The 21,726-nt window shown below is 32.4% G+C and overlaps 1 protein-coding gene across 2 annotated transcripts in view; it reads right to left on the bottom strand.

Annotated features, from left to right (window-relative positions):
* Positions 1 to 21,726, bottom strand: part of PAXIP1 (PAX interacting protein 1) — an 80,153-nt gene that overhangs the window by 21,535 nt on the left and 36,892 nt on the right. For both annotated transcript variants that reach the window (XM_074267338.1, XM_074267339.1), the window contains 7 exons: positions 11,650 to 12,481; positions 11,058 to 11,152; positions 9,481 to 9,576; positions 8,399 to 8,536; positions 7,139 to 7,260; positions 5,721 to 5,905; positions 4,169 to 4,212 (listed from right to left, as the gene is read on the bottom strand). In XM_074267338.1, the coding sequence (XP_074123439.1) occupies positions 4,169 to 4,212; positions 5,721 to 5,905; positions 7,139 to 7,260; positions 8,399 to 8,536; positions 9,481 to 9,576; positions 11,058 to 11,152; positions 11,650 to 12,481 (1,512 nt within the window). The remainder of the gene's footprint in view (positions 1 to 4,168; positions 4,213 to 5,720; positions 5,906 to 7,138; positions 7,261 to 8,398; positions 8,537 to 9,480; positions 9,577 to 11,057; positions 11,153 to 11,649; positions 12,482 to 21,726) is intronic.

Genomic DNA, 21,726 nt, shown 5'->3' with positions numbered 1-21,726 from the left:
AGGTCATCCATTATGTATATAATCATTAATTTACTGTTAGAAGCTCTGTGACCCTGGTTTTCATCTTAATATCACAACCTATTTTTCCTTTTCATTATGGGAGCCATAACCTAAACAACATCCTCATCAATTCATATGTGAACCACTGCAACATTTTTCAATTATTCTAAATTACTTTATTTACTAATACAGTTTGAAAATATTTCTCAGACAACATTCACCATGCCCTCACTTCCAAATATACGTTATTAAATAAAGACAAAGATACATCCTAACATTATATTCTTCCCTTGCACATCACACGAGTCAGGGGTGCTGTACTTCCCATGATCTAGAAAATTCACACAAATATTTCTGGCCTCTGTTCAATCCAGAAAAGAAGTCTGAATTTTTTTTTCTTTTTATTTTATGGAGTATTTTAATTATTGTAAAATTTGGGATAAATACTTGGTCCTAAATGAATGTACATTGTTTGCATTTTGTTTTTCTTCCCAGGTTATTTTTACCTTCTGAATCCAATTCTTCCTATACAAGAAATTCGGTTCTACACACATATATTGTATCTAGGATATACTATCATTTAACATGTATGAGACTGCCTGCCATTGAGGGGAAGGGGTGGAGGGAAGGAGGGAAAATTCGAAATAGATGTGAGTGCAAGGGATAATATTGTAAAAAACTACCTATGCATATGTACTGTCAAAAAAAAGTTATAATTTTAAAATTGATAAAAAAAGAAAAAAAAAAGAAAAGAAAAAAATACTTGGTCCTAGGCTATATTATATTATATATTTTGCATGTATATATTTTATACATTTCTGAATTTCTAAATTTTTTCTGCACTGTCTACTAACCTTGCAATGCCATATGTGGCTTCCACAAAACTTCCCAAAGATTCCCACTGTTATTTCTTATGTGGGAATAGGGAAATTACAATACAATGGGGAAAAATTACAATACAGAAGAGCTTGTAGAGCATATAGTAACACTAATCAGAGTAATTTGACCAAAGTTCTGTTGCCTCTTAACATGGACTTGCTATACTCTTGCAATTATGATATATAAAATTCTTGTGGCTTTTTTTTCCTCTTTCATCCAGTTTTGGCATTATGAAGCTATAAACTTGTGAGTTAAAATCTTATTAACTTGTAAATGTAATGTAATCTTGTATCAACAATTGTTAGATTGGTTTCAAGCAGAAATCTAAACCAGGATTTCTTCTTCTTTCTACCTCAATTAATCCTGTCCCATATTTCACGCCATCATATCCATTGCCTCTTGGCTTACAAGTAACAATTAGTTAATCTGTACAATTGTATAGTTGTAATTTTATAATTTCTAATAGTACAAATGTATCCACTGCAGGGTTATAGTAGATCTTAATTTTAAGATACACATCTGTATAACAGGCCTTCAGAAGACAAATAGTTTAGATTCTGTATTGTATTACATCAATTTATATACACTGATTAAAATAAAAATTTACCAACTAGTTTAAGTGATGTTGATTTATCATCTGAAAATGGGAAAATCTATGAATATATCTGTATAATATAACTATGAATATACAGGTATTACACATATATGCATCTATACAAATAGTGTAATACCAAGCTTCAATTCTGTTAAGAATTTATAAAGTGCCAGGTCATCAAAAAAAAAAAGGGTAGTGCTACAAACAAAGTCAAAAACATGTTCCCTGGCAGCTCACAATCTAAGGGAGGAGGCAATATGCAAACAACTAAGGATAAACAAAAAGTACATAGTGTTTAAAGAAAAAAGATAAACACTGTAAATAAGTTAATATCAGAGAGGGCACTAGAAATGGAGGAAGAGGAGGTACAAGATAAGCTGGGAAAGAAGTCTTCGAAAAGATGAAGTATAAATTGGGTCTTGGAGGTAAACTGGGAGAAGAGTAAATAAATGCTTATTGAAAAAAATTAAAATGCAAAACAAAAAAGGTTCCCTATTAGCTGTAAAATAAAAATACAAATTCTATTTGACATTAAACTTAAAAATAAGATTAAGATTAACTTATCTTTTTTGACTAACTTCATGAAATTTTCCTTCACATCAATTATATTCCTGTTAATCTACCTTATCTTTTATTCCCCAAAAGAAAAAAAACAAAACTCCTGCCTCTGCAGGTGCTGTCCCCAGAGTCTAGAAGGTTCTTTTCAAGTGTCATTATGTTAATGTGCCATATTCTTCCACAAGGTCTTTCCTGATCTTCTTGGTTGTTAGTGCTTCTCTTACTCCAAAATTACTTTGCATTTACATATATTATGTTTGCTTAACTATGTTATGTTATATGTATGTTATTTGCAAAAGTATATATCCTGGAAGGAACTGTTTTATAACCTGACCTTAACAGGGCCTCCATGAATACTTAACATAGCACTGAAAACAAACAGTTGATAAAATGCCCTTTTTATACATAGTAATATAATCACAAATTACAAAATGGCATATTTACTCCCTTTTTTCCTTTTTAAATGAAGTGCCTACTTAAGTGAGAACCTACCACATGCTAGGAATTCCAGTTGAGGGGATAATTTGGCTCAATTCATAAGCATTTATTAAATGCCTAATACACTCATGGTAGTATGCTAGGTACTAGGGAGGAGCTTACAATCTACTAAACAATTCATTTAGAAACAATGCCATTCGCCTCTCTCCACACACATTTTTGATACTTTCATGATAAAAGCCTAGTCAAGTTTTGGAGAGGCTTTTTTGTTAAAGAAAAGAAATAGGAAAAAAAATTTTATTATTATTTTCTTAGAAGAAATCTTCTATTGTTTTCTTAGAAGACCTATAGTAGTCTAGTTAAATACGTTTATCACCCTAAATAAAGTAAGCTTCATGTATATTTTTATTTTTCAAGATCTAATCGATCTCCAAGTTGATTACAAAGTAAAAGGAAATGAAATTTAAAGTTAATACTGATTAAACATTACCCAATTCGTCTTGTTCTAATGGCTGGGACACAGTGCAAGTATCTGTAAAAAAGTTCCAGACCAATAAAGAAAAATTACACAGCATTTTAAAGTTTAAAAAAGCATTTTATATTATACACTATAATTGTTATAATTTTAAGAATGAAAAAAAAAAATGCCAGAGAGCTTCCAAAAGCTGCTAAATACATACAAGACAAAATTTGTGCTTGGTAGGATAAAGACTCTGATGACCATAATTCACCTCACCTAATTTTTCAGGGTGACTTTGTGTTGTGAGTGAAAAGAACAATCAACTTTAAAAGTTAAGGAATCTGGATTGGAATTTTGGTTCTGATATTTCTTACTATATTAATGTAGGTAAGATATTTAATTTTTTCATGATTCAGTTTCTTCCTCTATAAAATGTGGATGTTATTTGCACTTATTACACTTTAAAAAGGTGTTGTAAAATGCTCTGTAAACAAAATGTTATTGGTCAGAAAATAATAATAATAATAATAATAATAATAATACAGTAAACAGAACCCTAGATTAGATCAGGTTCTAGGTCAATTTGTTACTTAATCAAAATAACAAAGTCATATTTTATGCACTTGCACAAAATAATAATCAATGAATGTAAACTCTGAATTCTGCGATAGAAATATAAGATAAAAAAAATGGATACAGTATCCCAAAGTACAAGCTTGAGCTGCTTAATCCAAGACTCTACCAAAAAAACATGCCAAAAAAAAAAAAAAAAAAAAAAGGGGGGGGGGGGGGCAGCTAAGTGGTGCAATGGATAGAGCACCAGCCCTGAATTCAGGAGGACCTGAGTTCAAATCTGATTTCAGACACTTAACACTTCCTAGCTGTGTGACCCTGGGCAAGTCACTTAACCCCAGCCTCAGAAAAAGGGGGGAAAAAAAAAAAATTCATAGTGCTAACCCTAAAGTTAAATAATTATGACAGAGAAATGCAAAAATTATTTTCTAAACCCAATATTTAATTAACAATGATTAAAACATAAAGCACAGTGATATGGAAAAACAACTACTAGAAATAAGTTTTGTTCTACTAAGCAATCAAGTTATTTGTAATACATTTGCTATCATTTTATTTTTATTTTATTTATTATTTATTATTTTAGTTTATTCCATGAATCTACAATTTAGATAATTCAATAAAATTTAAAAATGGAAAACAAAGTGAGATTATTAACAACATACCATTAGTAGCTCTGCTGACACCTTTAATGGAATTCTCCATGCATCTAAAAGAAAATTACAATATTTTACAATTGCATCATTAGAAGCAAGAAGGCTTCATATAAATATGCAGTACATTCATATTTATCTACGACTATTCATTTCACTTGGTTACAGTCTAATACCAATAAATCTGTGATGATATGCATAGGTCAGAAGTGACATAACTGCCAAAAAGTGTTGTCAGAAAAATTATACTGCAGAATTCTTCTATTCTGAAAACTCATTTGTTTGGCACTATTTCCACTATGGATAATATGACTATCAAAAGAGAAAAAAGAACTTATAAGTGAGGTTCTACACTATCTTTGGGGAGAAGCTAGTCTAAGTTGGCAGTGTTTTCTTAGAAAGATTTTACTTCTAAAATCCTACTAGAATACTGCTGGCCTTTGGGCTTAATCTTGCCTTGTACAATACATTAACAACTTTGAAGAAGACATAAAAGGTAATTTGCAACTGAAAGGTCCTATATAAAGGATAGGCTATTACTATCATACTAAATCTACAGATTACACAATACTGAACAATTAACAGATTGGATGACTATTAAAGAGTTAGGGGGAAAAAAAAAAAAAGAGGGGCAGCTAGGTGGCGCAGTGAATAGAGCACCAGCTCTGAAGTCAGTAGGACCTGAGTTCAAATTTTATTTCAGACACTTAACACAGTTCCTAGCTGTGTGACCCTGGGCAAGTCACTTAACCCCAACTGCCTCAGCAAAGACAAAAAAAAAAAAAAAAAAAAAAAAGATTAAAAGGCTCATCTGTACACAGTGATCATAGATCTGGCTTAACAAAAGTAATCAGTGCAAAAGACCTATAGATTTTAAATAACTTTAAATCCAATATGAGTAAATACTGTGGCCAGATATCAAGGATGTATTTTATTCATTCAACATTCCTATAACCTATGGGCCTTAGTTTTCACATCTGTAAAAGATGGTAATACCCTATCTATCTCACAAACACTGAAAATATGAGTTATTTTTTAAGTGAAAATAGGAATACATTTATTTTGTATAGTTTTTAAGGACATGATCAGGACAAATAGTAGAAATATATGTTTGGAGATATATGTTGGATATTATGTTGGATCAACATAAAGAAAATACCTATCTAAAAAATAAATGGGAAGAGCCTTCTCAAGTAATTCATTTTTCATTGTTAAAAGTGTTTAGGCACAGCAATGTTTTTATGGAGATTAGAGAGACATCATCACAATAAGTGGGGAAAATGGATAAGATAACTTCTATAAGTCCTGTAAACTTTAAGAAAAAAAACCATAGGGAAGCATGGGAAGTCTTATAAAGTCAAGCTTACTGGCTTATTTTGATTTTAAAGTTAAGAAGCTTTCAGTTAATCATGGAATGAAAAACTTTATAGATATGAAGATGAAAAGAAATATAATCAGTTTTTAACTACTGAGTTGTTATCCAAGTATTTGTTCTCAATAATTCTAGAACACTTTGTATTTAATTTTTTGAATTATAATTTGTAATACTTGAATTTTTCCTTACCCAAAAGATTTAAAACTAAATGTTGAGTAGGAGCAAAAGGATCCTGCAGGTTGAACATTGTGTAGCGGCTGCACTGCACCTGTCGCAAAGCGTCAAAGTTCCCAAGAAGTATGTCACAAAGCCACTGGGCATTCACACATGGTATCCTCCACTCTTTGGCCTTTTCATATTTTAAACCACTTGGCCTTTATATATAAGGAGAAAATTAATTTACCAAAACAATTCAAAGTTTTTATTGAAATTCTTTTGTTCTATAACATTGTTGAAAATATTAAATCACATTAAAACTGAAACAGTAATTTAGCAGCAGAATAGTCAATCCACACTACAAAATTCATACTGAAATAATAGATCACCAATTTAATTTCTATTAATTTCTATAAAGTCCTATTTTTACTTCATTTTGTTTTCCTTTTATCTAACTGTAATTCACTTTTTATAGCTATGTCTACAACCATTACTGTAGCACTTTTACTTATATTTAAAAAGAATTACTTTTAGCATATGTCAGACATTATAGCTAGAAATTGAGATTACAAAGACAAAAATAAAACTTCATTGTTTCCAAATTCTATCAGGGAGATTGTATGTGTCTGAGGCATTAAGCATACAAAATCTATACAAAATAAATTCAAGGTAATTTTTTATGGGGGAAAGCACTAATCAACAGACTTAATGTAGCTATAAACTGACTATCAACAATCTAAGAGGTGGAGATGTAGAGGTAGTAGATTCTAAACCCAGAGAATGTCCTGTATTTTTTAAAGTATGAGATGAGAAACAGATGCCTGAGAGCCTCTAGTAAGCATCAATTTCTCATCTGTAAGAAATAGTAAGATAGAATGACAAGCCTATAGAGGGAATAAAGTAGTGACATTATAATCACACAGAAAATGTTGGTTGGAGCCAGGCTATGATGGGCTTAAAAAGGCAAATAGGGGTGCTTATATTTATCCTAGAGGCAAGAGAAAGCCACTGAAATTTTCTAAGGCAAAGAGTAAAGTTATTTGGATCAGCAATTAAGGTAAATCACTTTAGTAGTTGTATGGATGATAGACTGGAATGAGACCGATTAAAAAGCTGCTACAATAATGATTAGGGCCTGAACAAGAGTAATGGTAGTTTAAGTTAAAAAAAAAAAAAAAAAAAAAAAAAAAAAAAAAGGGGGACTGATGTAACGAGATAAGAAAGCACAACTATCAAGATGCTTGCTAACTGGATATGTGGGGTTAAAGTGAAGAAGGAATCCAGAATGACTGAATTTGTGAAACTAGCAAACTAGAAGTACAGTGGTATGCTTAACAGAAAGAATTTTATTATAGTAGGAAAAACAAAATTATGAAATATATACCATGTAAAGGATTTTCACAGTTTTTTGGTGAGACTTAAATTGAAAATAATTCCATTAAATCACTTACTCTTTACAAATAAGCACTGTATTGCTACGGCATAAATAACCTGTATATTTGGCACCTGCCAGGTAAGCCATTAATTTTAGGTCATCTCTGTCACCATCAACAAATCCAGTCACTGAAATAATCTGTTTAAAAAACATAAAAAACATTACAATAAACCCCCCAAAGTACTACTTTCTCTCTCTCTCTCTTTTTTTTTAAGTTCCAGGAACACACAGAATTTGGGGACATATTAGTTGATTATCAATCAACCAAAAAAATCAATAAACTTAAGAGTCAACTGAATACTAGACACTAAAATGAGTACTAGGGATACAAAGAAAAAAAAATTCAATTACCTACTCTCAAGAAGCTTCCTCATTATCATGGAGGTGACAACATATTTGCAAATCAGTACAAAGCAACAATGTGTTTAAGGATTCTGATTTGCACTAATGTCAAAGTAATGTAGATAGCATTCAAAGAAAAATCAATTAAGTATAATGAAAATATTTTTTCTAATCCTACATAGTGGAAGTTGAATTTTTAAAGAGAAAGAGGAAATCTCTATTTAATCATGTGATAAAAAATATCCTTAAAATCAACAAAATATCAAAAAACAACACCTTTTTTGAGGCAATCAACTGGTATATCTGGGAATCAACAATCTAAAAACTTAAAGTGATAGTTTTTAGAAAATCAATAAATAAGTCTTAACTAAATATGTATACAAGGCTAGCTGGAAACTATATGCTAAAGATATACAAATTACATATATATAAGATGACAGAGTAGGTGATACTGGACTTGGGAATCGGGAAAGCTTGATTTCAAGTCCTGCTGATTTCAAGACTCTAAGCAAATCATTAAACCTCTAACAAGATCACCTAAAAAAAAAAAAAATAGTTATCTATGTCACAGGATTGTGAGAATCAAAAGAGATAATATACATAAAGTGCTTTGCAAACTTTTAAATACTACATAAATCCAAGTTATTGTTGTTTAAAAAAAACAACAATGTATGCCTGTAATAATACAAGAGATATCAAAAGCAAATGAGATATAGCCAACATTACTACAGTTAACACAATAGTTCCAAAAAAACCTACCACTTTTATCTATTTAAATACTTCTTCCACAAGATAACCAAAGCTTTCATGTTACTTAGACCCAAGAAAGGGCAGAACAGGGATAGTGAATTGCAATAGGATTTTCGTAATGATTATAATAGATTATTCAAAAATATACATTTATATATGCATTTAGCTTGAAGTTTTCTCTTACATGTTGAGAACATGGTTTTCCTCCTGGTGGAAATGCCACTGGAAAATGAAGGGCTCGATGAGGTGGTACCATTTTCTTCTTTTTTAAGACTGTATTTAACCAATGTGCAGTAACACATCTTTTTCTTTCTCTCAGCGCCTGTCAAACATAAAATTTTAGAATTTTTACTGTAGGACTTACCATTTAACTACACTTTGCCTCATGTTATATAACTATAATCTTTGTTTAGAATGACAAAATCAAAGAAATGCAATGGGACTTGCTAAGGATCTAAACTAAATTACTGTGCATTTGATTTAATAATATAGTTGGATAATTTCAGTTTATTTGAAAAAGATTTTACTTTTCAAAATTTATAAGAAGATACAATTAATGAAAGGTCAAGAGATTTTTTTTTTATTCATTTAGTGAAATACTGAGGCACCAAAGTTAATTCCACACCCAACAATAACACTCTAGAAAAAAATCACTAAGGGATAAAACCTCAAACATTTCTACAGACTTTCTTGGTTGTTATATGGCTAGAAGAAGAATTTGCAACAACTTTTGTTAACCAGATAAGACATTGGGCATGCTTTCTTTAAGATAATAAAATTACATAGTTAAAGACTCATTAGGTAAGCAAATAAAACTAAGAAGAAACCAAGGAATAACCAATAAGAACGGCAGAAATTCTGACCCAAAACTTAGGTCCCTATGAAACTCTAAAGTCCCTGAAATAATAAGAATCCACACTTACCTTTCCACATCCACCCTTATAAGCAATAAAAAAGTAATCCACCATTTAGTCAATGAACCAGGAATTGCTTGAAGCATCAAGCAAATAATGGGGATTTATTCTTATCATAGCTAAAAGATTACCTGGAATTTCTCCTTCCTTTCTCCCTCATCAACAGCATACCACAGGAACAAGTTACAGAACAACTACAGAAACTCACCATTAAACAGAAGTTTTTTTTCTTCTGAAGGTAATTAAGATTCTTTCCCAAAAAATGATGAAAATTTACCAAAACCACATAGTTTATATGCCAATAAAATTTAACATTCAATATTTTTCATTATCATTTATTCCAATTACTTACCTGTGCATACATACTACTGACTTGACTTTCACAAAGAAGATGTGTACACCTGCTTGTAAATGTAGGATCCACAGAGCCACCATGTGCTTGTATTATCTGGTAACCCAAGAAAACCCAATTCACATCTTTTCTTAGTCTAAACAATTATAAACTTCAATCATTATATTTACTGTAAGAATATCACTTCATATTTACACGATAATTTTTTGCAAAACATGAAATTATAAGATGTCTCAACTACAATACAACAAAACCTAAATTTTAATTATTAATCTGACTTAAGATTGTAAGGAAGGGAATGATAGAGAAATCACTATTTTAAGGGGGAAAAGCAAAGTAAGAAAACACACAAAAAAATTTACTTCATTAAACAAACATAAAATATCTTACAGAGGAGAGCCTGAGTTCAATACAAATTTATTCCTTCTTCCTACATCTTCTATTTTATCTACCACACTGCACAATGGTAACTGAATTCAAGAATGAAAATCCTGAAGTACCCACTACTTGATCCATAATCACCACAGAAAGAATCAATCAGATTCAGGATACTTTTATTAGCTAAAGCAGGAAAATGAATAGATTTTTAGATTTCAAAAGACTGAAACCTTAAAGAATTAAGCCTTAAACAAACAAAATTCAATTATTCAATTGAATATTCAAAGCGGTATGCTTAAAATATATATATAAAGAACATATTTCAGTTCAAGTAAATTCAAGTGAAGCACAAATTTTTTTAATGGTTATAGCTAAATAGAAAATATTTTCTTGTCAAGGTGATAGTCACTTAGTTAACGATTTCTCATAACAGCTTTACAAAGTCACACTAAAAATAACCATGTTTTATTAGTGAAGAAAGTACTATTATGAGATTATTTCCATTAACTGCAGTAACAGCAAGAAGAAACTAAGGCCAACCTTAATAATATTTTGCAAACTGCAGTTGTAATATTTAAATTTCTATTCTAAATAATTTAAGAAAACTCCGTTGTTCATTTCAGTTTACTTCCCATCTTTATTCATCTATTTATAATTCCTGCATCTTTCTCTTTTTAAAATAAACATTTATCATAATAAAAACTCACAATTTTATAGCCCTTGAAGGCATGCAAAGTGCTTTACAAATAATGTGATCTGATTTGACCCTTGTTAAGATTTGTAGTTTACAAATGAGGAAACAAAGGTACAGGATATGACTTAACCCCATGTCCACAGAGCTAATATAGTATGAGGATTTTAAACATTTAGCACTCTACCCATTAAGTCATGTCACTTTACTTACAACTTAAAAATTATAACACAAACAGTAATTAGTTTAGGTAACACAGTGGATAAAGCAGTAGACTAAGTCAAGGTCTGAGCTCAGAGCCTCAGTCTCCATTCCCTTATGTGTAAAATGCAAATAAACTTAAACACCAATTTTACAGGAAAAATCAAATGAAATAATCTATGTAAAGTGATTTGAAAATCCTTAAGCTGCTATGTACCAGTTATCTATTAACTATTAAATACAGATGCACAGGGGAAAAAAAATCTTAACTAAGAAATATTTATTAGTTCTTTGGGACAAGTCTTACCCTTTTCCAGGTTGCCAACAGCTGTTTATCAGACATCTGCTCTGGATAATCAGCAATTGCAAATACACATCCCAATAAGAAACCATCTTCTGGAACTAAAAAAGAATTGCACAGGAAAACAAAATATATTAAACCTATAAACTTTTAATAAACAAATATGAAAAAAGTATCTTACCAAGTAAAATCTGAAATTCTGGAGACCAATTAGTTTGGTTGGGAGCTTAAAATCATCGCAAGAAAATTTCCAACTCAATTTATTAAAATAATAAACTGAATTAAAGGTAGCTAAACAGTTATTATTACTACTACTAAATTAAAAACTAGTGCTGATATTCTAGGTTGGATTATAAAAAATGATTATATAATATATATATAAGTATATAGTTATATGAGAGCTTTAATAATTTATACACTGAAGTAAAAGCTTTAAACCTTGAAAGCATTAGACAATTCCTCCAGAGATAGTAAATTCTTTATAAAGAGATTCACATTCTCCCCTATGAATAATGATGATGATGATGGCAGTGATAATGATATAATCCCCACCCTCAAAATAAACCAATACTTTTAGGAGGAAAAAAAAATTACTAACTCTCCACTGCTGGATCATGTCCAAATAGCTGATGATGTTGTGACAGCTGCTGCTGCTGCTGCTGTTGCTGTTGCTGCTGCTGCTGCTGCTGGTGATGCTGTGGTTGCTGAGGTGGAACCTGTTGCTGTAGGGCTTGTGATGTCTGACTCAAATGTTGTGCTGTTTGATTTTGCATTTGTTGCTGTTGCTGCTGATGTTGGTGCAGACGTAACTGCTGCTGCTGTAACTGCTGCTGCTGTAACTGCTGCTGCTGCTGTTGTTGCTGTATCTGCTGCTGCTGCTGCTGCTGTTGTAAGTTTTGCTGTTGGAGCTGTGCTAACTGTTGCTGCTGCAGCTGCTGCTGCTGCAGCTGATGGAGCTGTTGCTGAAGAGCATGCTGTTGCTGGAACTGCTGTAGTTGTTGCTGAGGTCGATGAATCTGCTGCTGAGGATGTAACTGTTGCTGTGGAAAAGGTAGCTGTTGCTGTGGAAATTGATGCTGTTGATGGACTTGCTGCTGTGGTTGTGAAAATTGATGAGGCTGTTGTTGAGGGTAAGGTTGTTGGGAAATCTGTGGTGGTGGTTGTTGCTGCTGCTGAAGTTGCATCAGCTGCTGAGGTTGAAGATGTAAAATTGGATGATGCTGCTGCTGTGTCTGATGCTGCTGCTGCTGCTGCTGCTGCTGTGTCTGATGCTGCTGCTGCTGTTGCTGTATCTGATGTTGCTGTTGCAACAAATGTGCCTCTGGAGCTAGTTTTACTTGACTAAACAACACGGCATTTGCATGTCCCTGTTGACTATGATTTACCTGCTGTTCTAAATTTTTTGTAGGTGCTGAAAGAGACTGTAAGATCTAGAAAACAAAGATTTAATGACGTGTCATTATCCAAAATACAAGGTATGGCCACACTTTGATAATAACTTACTTGAAAGAAAATAAATACATTTTTCAAGTCTATCACATAATAATATGAGAAACAAGGACTCTGAAGAGTATCCTAAACTTTAACTGGTAATGTTGGTAACTAATTTAGTAAATCAACATTGATACTCAAAAGCCATCAACATTTGAACTTATATGATTAAACAATTTACAGCTAATGGATCATAAAAAAGGATATGAAAATGAATATTAATGAAAATGAATTCATGATTGGTGTGTTTTGAACAGAAAAGATTCTGAAATGTAGGAGAATGTGATCACTCTAGGCCCTTTCCCAAAGGGCTGGGGAAGACAGGTTGCATAGGTGCTACCCTGAGGCCTATTATGGCTTAGATCATTTCTCCATGAAATGCCTCCCTCTCCAGTTTTTGATGGGTGTTCCTTTCCAAACAAATTAAGGCCTAGCAAGTATGAAGTAGTAGGTAGTAATCCATCATTTTAATTTCAACACCCAAAGAAGCCCTCCTTGAAACATACTATATTTTTAGCTTGAATCTGAGCCAATCTAGCACAGAAAGGTCCATTAAAATAATGATGACTTTACTTTAATGCAGCCAACTACTGAAACTAGAAAATAAAAGTTTTTTTCTGATTTTTTCCCCCAATGGATTGTTTCATCAATTCATTTCTTCCTCTCTAAAATTTTAGTATGACACAGACACAACTGGAGTGTAATAGAAACCAAAACTTCAATGGTTAGTTGTTGTTATAGCACTTCTAATGGAAAACCACCATTTATCTTCTAATCATACAAGGAAAATCAGCTCCTGCCCTCAAGCTTACATTCTAATGAAAAGCAAAAAGATTTTACTATCATTCAGAATAACATTTTAAATTATTACAACATATTTGCTTTTTAATTGCATAGTATGACACATGATTTTAACATACATTTTAATTTGTAATGTACATTCTTCTGAAATTTCAAACATTATTAACAATATATTAGGTATGATTTAAACTGGATAGAATGCAATTGAATTATTACCTCCTTTACTCCAGCTACTTGTGGCTCTCAATGCAACTTAACATCACATTACCTTTCTGGAGCAGTCGTTTTCATTGTTGCTTCATATTGAATTTGTAGAACACTAAAACCTCCATTTTTGCAGATAAACTTTCTAGTCATACTTTGCAATCTGTACTGGTGAAGTTGTATTTTTTGAATCTCACTGCAAAACTCTATAGTTTTCCTTATTAATTTTCATCTTAGACGATTCAACTCAATTTTCTAGCCTTTCAAGACTTTTTAAGATTCCATGAATTAAACATGCTAGCTATAATTCCCAGCTTGTCATCTGGAAAACTTATCAATATGCCACCCACATCTTTATCCAAGTTACTAATATAAAAGCCATGGATTTAGAAAGAACTAAAAGGAACCATAACCATACAGATCAACTCATCTGTTCAAATTATTTTGTAGAATAGGAAATATTAAATAATATTCCTCCTTGTAAGAGATATTACTCTAAGCTGGTATCAGCTTATTAGTTATAGTACTTTGAGTTTGGCCACTTAACCTGGACAAAATCCAACAACTGTCCAACAGATTAATAACTAGCATTTATATGGTTCTTTAAAGACTGCAAAATATTTTACAAATATCTCATGTGATCCTCACAACAACCCTGTGAGGTAGGTATTATTATTATTATCTCCATTTTACAGTTGAGGAAACTGAGGCACAGGGTCACACAGCTATTAAGTATCAGGGAGAATCTATCTTTTAGTCTAATAGTCTTCCTATTGTGTCACTGAATTACTCTCAACACATATCTTTGATGTCCAATACAAGAAAAACATGAAAAACTTCACAAAATACTTTATTGAAATCAATGTAAACTTATCTATAAAATTCTCCTATTATCTGCTACTGAAGTTAATGTGATATAATCTGTTTTTGGTAAAGTCACACTGGCCCTTTGTGATCACTCATCATTACTTCTTCTAGATGTTCTATAATCATACTTTTTGATTCCTAATAGAATTCTAAAATTTATTAAAATCAAGGTCACTAGTCTATAATTTACATGCTATACTCTACCCATTTTCAAAAACTTAGGACATTTGACTCAAATTGGTCTGGTGGAACTTTTCCCAATCTCCGCAATCTTTTAGAAATCCCACTCACCCATTCTTTCAACATCTTAGGAGTTTCATTCATCTAGTGACTGGTGACTTGAGTTCATCAAGGCAAAGAGGTACTCTCATTTTCAACATTATCTCCTTATGAACTCAAGTTTCAGTTCCCTGCTAGTTATGTTATCTTTCTCCCTGACAGATAAAGCAGCAAAATAAGGACCCAGTAAGTAGTTCAGTTCCTCTATGCTCAAGCAGGGATCTTATTTCTTCTGAATCTCCTATCCCTGAACTAGTTTTTAAAATCCCATTTACAATCTCTAGTATTCCTCACCAAGCACTAGCCCATTCTGAACTTAAAGGATGTCAACAATAATCTCATAGAACCATTTTGTTCTTTTATAGTTAGTATTCATCTTTTCAACTGAGCTGAAACATCATATCTAATATATACCCAATTTTTTTTTTTAAACTGAGACAATTGGGGTTAAGTGACTTGCCTAAGGTCACACAGCTGGGAAGTGTTAAGTCCTCTGACTTCAGGGCTGGTGCTCTATCCACTTCGCTACTTAGCTGCCCTATACCTAACCTCTGTATACATTTTTTAAAACACCGAGTTTCCTTGTCTGTCCAAGCTTGCCCTATTTAAAAAAAAAAAAAAAAAAAAAAAAATTCTCCTTTAAACTTCGTTTCTTCTTTTAGGATCTCTAGTTCTCATGAGTTAACCATATTTTTCTGAATAGACATATGAAACCACAGATGTTGCTGGGCTTCCTTCTTTGACTTTATCCTTTACTAACTATTAAGCACCTCTACTGCTAGTGTTGTGTGTTATAGCTATTCTCTGGCAGAATTTCCAAACTTTTTTGTGTCTTGCATCCCTTTTTCTACCTAGTCTTGGATCCCTTCTCATGCTGTTTTAAATGAACAAAATATAATATATAAGATTAAAAAGAAAAACCATCATATTTTAAAGATGTCCAAATACATGGGCCCCAGGTTAAGAATTTGGTTTTATATTACATTGTGTTTATATTATATAAGCTTAGTAGTTTCTTCCTTTCACTTTCCTTTTCAGCTTAGTCTTTTTGGTTAAATTTGCAAGACTGCAGGCCTTATTGCTGACCCTCATCACTAGGTGAATTCCATCCTTAATTATTCTCATTAACTTTAATTTTTTGTTCAGAATTCTCAAATACCACCTTCAAAACCAAATTTTTTAAAATCCCAAATCTTCCTTTTAAGTTCAAGTATGTTTGACATTTACTAGAAACAGGACTTTCAGTTTTTCTTACTCAGAACTTTATAATTTTTAGCAGTATCTTTTAGAATATTTATCACATATCACATACAATATCACATATAAAAGCAGTTGGGTGGCAGACTAAACTACTAGATCTAGAATCAGAAAAGACCTGATTTCTGATCTGATCTCAAAATATTAACTAGCTGTGGGACCCACTTAATTTCTCACAAATTCCTCATTTGTCAAAAGGAAATAGTCATCCAATATAAATGTATTAAGTGCTTAGTATGTGGATGCTATGCTAATAGTTACTAGAAATACAAGTCCAAGAATGAAGCTATACTTATTCACAGTAAAGTTACATTCTAATAAGTTAAGACAATAAACACATATGAAACAAATAGCATAAATGTCAATCAAGTACCTATTGCATAAGTTAATAAACACAAAGTTGTTAAATACAAGGTAGTTGGGGAGGAAATAAAGGCATTAGTAATAGGGAGGGAAGGTTGGGGGGAGGCATGAATCAGAAAGATATTACTCTGCAAAAAGATGGTGCCCTTCAAAAAAAGAGGACTTTTTTAGGGAAAGAGGAGGTGCATTCCAGGGATGACAGGGAACAGAGAGACAATAAAGACTTGTTTGTGAGGAACTGTGAGAAGACCAGTTTGGCTAGAACACAGAGTTAGGACAGGTAGTAGTAATGCCCAGTAAGACTGGAAAAAGAAACTAGAGCTGGGTTGTATATGGCTTTAAAAGCTCAGGAGCCAAGTATATATATATATATATATATATATATATTTTTTCCCCCCCAGAATTTGCTTCTCTAGCTAACAATTCCATTTAAGACCACTCCTGTTCTCATCTCCCATAAGTCTAAAAACTTAGAATTATTTTTGATTCCATTCTTTACCAAATGATTTTTTTCGTTCATTCCAATGCTAACTAATAATATGCATTAGACATATACTCTACAAAAAAAAAAGGTAATGGGGAAAATAAAAAGTTTAAGGTAGTCTCTTAAAGGCTACACAATCTATTAAGAAAAATCATTTTAATACAAATGAAACATGATACCTACAAGAAAATTTTAAAAGTGAGTCAAGGTCCAAGGGAAGGAAAAGTCATTACTAATAGGAAATATCAGTGCAAGGTAAGGAATTTCAACTTTACTTGAAAGGCAAGTCTTTTACTTGTTATCACAGAAGGGCTTTTTGAATAAAGTAAAGATATACAATTCGACATTACTGTCTCAATGACAAATGCCAACCTCCATGTCTCCTGCAAAGTAGTTTCATAAGATCACAAGGACTTCAACTAATTCAAACATCCTTGTATTAAAGATCAGGAAACTAAGGCCAAGAAAGCTTGGCCAAGGGTCAGACAGTATATAGAAGAAATGATCCAAAGAAGGTCCTTTGATATTGAATCCAGTTTTTGCCCCCACTATATGCTACCATTTCCCTCAAGCTAATCCTATATCTCTCTACCCTTTCACAACCAAACTCAATCTACTCCTCTTGACTCCACTTCCTCTCTTTTTATTCACTTCTAAAATCTTGGTAGTTTGGTTTCTGATTTATAACTAAAAGGAAACTGATGAAAATAATAAGTTTAAAATAATCTCTTGGGACATGAGAAGGATTATCTAGAAAAAAATAACGATAATCCACAATGTCTACAACACAGTAATAACCTCTAGATTTTCATGATACTGTTCTCCCTGATTCTCATCTATTTCTCACTCCTTCTTGGTCTCCTTTACTGGTTCACTTTTCTTGTCCCCTGACTTGGGTGTGGCCATTGGCTCTATCCTGATCCCTATCCCTTTTTTCACACTTTGAACTTGTCCCTCAAAGACTTTAAACTCATCACATGCAAAATACAAAAGTATCTTTTCTCTAAACTCTTCCACCCCCTTCTTCCCTACTTAAGCTGAGGACACTACCAATCCCCAAGGTTTTTTTTTGTTTTGTTTTTGAGGCTGGGGTTAAGTGACTTGCTCAGGGTCACACAGCTAGGAAGTGTTAAGTGTCTGAGACCAGATTTGAACTCCGGTCCTCCTGAATTCAAGGCTGGTGCTCTATCCACTACGCCACCTAGCTGCTCCCACCAATCCCCAAGGTTAACAATCTTGACATTATCCAAGACTCATCAATTGCTCTCACTACACACAACTCATCAGCTATCAGATATTGTAATTTCTAACTTCAGAACACTTTTTTATTTAGCCCCTTCTATTTACAAGGCTATCTAGCCTAGTTCAGACTTTCATGATTTCTCACCAGTTAAAATTGCCAAGATCTGAGTCCCTGACTCAAGTCTCTCCCCTTCTATACTTCTATATTTCTGACTATGCCATTTCCATATTCAAACTCCAATGGCTCCCTATTGACCTTAGGATCAGAATATAATTCCCTTGTTTGGCTGTTAAACTATTTTATAACCAGGCCTCAATCTACCTTGTTCCAAGCTTGTGCTACTTCATACTTTTCCCCACATTCTAATTCAGCTACACAGGCCACCTTGATGTTTGCCCCCCATGGACCCTCCCCCAAAATCCTATCTTTATATATCTTTGTAATGGCTACCCACCATGCCATGACTCCTCTAACTCTCAAAATCCCTTATTTCCTTCAAATAATCTGCTCAAGTTCTATGTTTTACATAAAACTTTGATTTTACCCTTTATTTGTGTCCTCTCAACAAAAAGAACTCACCTTTATTGGTTCTGAATATATCTTATATACTTTTATTTCTCTACACATATGTACATTCATATCATTTTACATATATTTATTCATATGTAGTCTTTCCCAAAAGAATGTAAGCATTTCTCTTTATATCCCCAAATCTGATACAAAGGCTTAATAAATAATTTTTAATCAATTGTTTTCAGTTCAAATTCCTCTGGCATTCAAGAATTAAAGGAATACAGCCCAGCAGTACCAGCTATCTTTGCAACTGTGTATTATTTCCTTTATACAAACTATACTTCAAACAAATTAAACAATTTTTTACTACTGAACCATTACACTCTTATGTTTTCATTCAGCCTATTCCGGAAATAACCTCCTCTCCTTTCTTTTCTGAATGTCTATCTGTGCTTCAAATCCTAACTCAACTCCGTGAAGACTTGAATTTTCTTCACTCTTAAGCTTTGCTAAGAATTTGCCTCCTCAGATCCTATACAACACTTTTGTTTTCTAACTCTATATTGCACTAATACAATATAAAGTATTATAGCTAATGTTAGTGTTTTATTTAAAAGTTTTTATCTTTCCCCAATTCATGGTGTTATGTGTACATTAGAGATAGTTAATAAAAAAAATTTCTTGTATTACACTGAATCATTTTTACAATACTGTTTTCAGATCTAGGTGTCATTATTTTATTTTTAAAAAATATGTATAACAAATGAATATATCCAAGAAAAGGAAACCAGAAAGTTAAGACCAGAAATTAACGAATTAGGAATTTTAAGTCCAGAGATGAGATGACTTAAGTTATAATGACTATCCAGGTATTTGAAAAGCAGCCATAGGGAAGAGATTGGACTTGTTTGGATAAGCACAAAAATAAAGAACCAGAAGTGATGGATTGAGGTTTCAGAGAAACAAAGTTTTACTTAATATAAAAGAAAACTTTTCTAAAAATTAATGCTAACCTATAATGGAAATAGCTGCCTCATGAAAAAGTATTCCTGGAGACTTTGGGTGAGTCCTGAATGAACTGTTAGGATACTATAAATCAATTTCTGTTTAGAAACAGGTTTGACAAAATGAAATCTAGGTCCAAGAATTTTTTTAAAAGATGAACTTCTATAAGAAATGATGAGTAGGCTGATTTCAGAAAAGCCTGGAAAGATTTAAATGAACCAATGCTGAGTGAAGTGAGCAGAACCAAAAGAATTGTACACAGTAACAAAATTTATGTAATAAGCCTGCCTCTTCTCAACAATGCAGTGATTCAAGGCAATTCCAATAAACTTTAGATGGAAAAATGCCATCTGTACTTTGAGAACTATGAAGACAGAATGTGAACCGAAGTACATTATTTTCACCTTTTTGTTATTGCTTTTTTCTTTCTCATGTTTTTTTTTTTTTCCCCCTTTTGGTCTGATTTTTCTTGCATAACATGATAAATATGGAAATGTTTAAAAGGATTACACATATTTAATCTATGAAATTACTTGCTGTCTTGGGAAGTAAGTAAAGGAGGGAGAAAAATCTGCAACACAAATTCTTACAAAAATGATTATCAAAAACTGCTTGTATTTGAAAAAAGTAAATAGTACTGAAAACAAAAAAAGATAATGAATTCAATTTTGGAAATAGTTTGAATAGTTTTTGAGAGATTTTTTTTTTTTGCAAAAAAACATTTTTCAAACTATAATTGAAAGTCAGATCTAGGAAAATAGCTAGAGGGAGGGCGTCATTTGATTAAAAAGTAATAGCTGAAGCTATGGAATGTTTTTTTTAAAAAGAAAGTGAAAAGACAGACAAGAGCTAAAAGGTAAAGGGCATTTTGACATAGCAGGCAGAATGCTGGACTACTTGGAGTCAGAAAGACCTGTGTTCAAAATACTGCTTCTGATATTACTGTGAGTCACTTATTTCCCTGGGCCTTTATATTCTCATCTGTAATTTTTCCCTCCAACTCTAAAGAGCTGGCAGCCAGCTAGAAGGCACATTGGCTATACATTAGAATTAGGTAAAAAAAATCCGAGTTCCAATTTGACCTCGGACACTTAATAGTTATGGGACCCAAACTGGGTTATGAAGTATCAGAAGTGACTGAAAAAGCCCATCAACAATACTTTTAAGTCAGTAAAGTACTTTATAAGTGAAGAATGGGAGAAAAACTTCAGAAACATACACTTTAGGGAATTGAAGAGAAAATGAGGAACCAGAAACATTGGAGATATAAAAACAAGGGAAGAGAGAATATCTAAAACGAGGAGGAGGAGAGGGAGCACCAGTATCAAATATTGCTGAGAAGAAAGGAATAATACTATATTTCTTAAAAATCGATTTGGCAATGAGAATAAGAACTATCAAAAGAACCGTTTTACCAGAGAAAAAACCTAGATCATAAAGGATTAAGGAGAAAATGAAGAGACAGTAAAGAAATAAAAGCAATGAATTAAGACAACTTTACAGAGAAGTTTAGAGGCAAATGAAAAACTTATTTAGGATTACAGAATATAAGCATGTGTTTAGACATATTAGAAAGAACCAGGGGAAACATTATAGGATAGCAATGATTGACAGCAAGATCATAGTCCTCTAGGAGATGGGATAACATAAGACTAAGGACACAGGAATTGGGATTAAATTTAGCAAGGGATAAAAATAGTTCTTCCTCTCAGGTAGGAAGAAGGGTAAAAATAAAGGATAATGCTGGAATTTTCAAACACTAAATATGATCTGACATAAAACTGAAATCTTGAGTCATCTTTTCTTTCCATTTCTATTATCATCATCTTAATCCAGGTCCTCTTTACATCACCAGATCTCTCACCTGATCTCTTTACCTCTATTTTTTCATCATTTCATTTCAATTTGCCAGGCTAATTTTTTCCAAAAAAAAAAACTTTTCTTCATATTCTTCTTCCCCATTAAATAATGTTCCCTAATAGCTATTCCATTAAGTCCCATGCATAACTTAAGGGTGCTCTGTAACCTAGTACACTCCAAGTGACAGCATTGCCTCCACTAAAACAGATCAGGTCTCTGGAAATAGTTATAACCAAAAACTTCATCTTTCTCTACATCCAACCTTCTGATAATTCTAAGGATATCTTCTCTGAATTTAGCTAGGCTGG

This window comes from Sminthopsis crassicaudata, chromosome 5 (genome assembly GCF_048593235.1).
Source record: "Sminthopsis crassicaudata isolate SCR6 chromosome 5, ASM4859323v1, whole genome shotgun sequence".
NCBI classification, from domain to species: Eukaryota; Metazoa; Chordata; class Mammalia; order Dasyuromorphia; family Dasyuridae; genus Sminthopsis; species Sminthopsis crassicaudata.
This window is presented reverse-complemented; position numbering and strand designations above follow the sequence as displayed.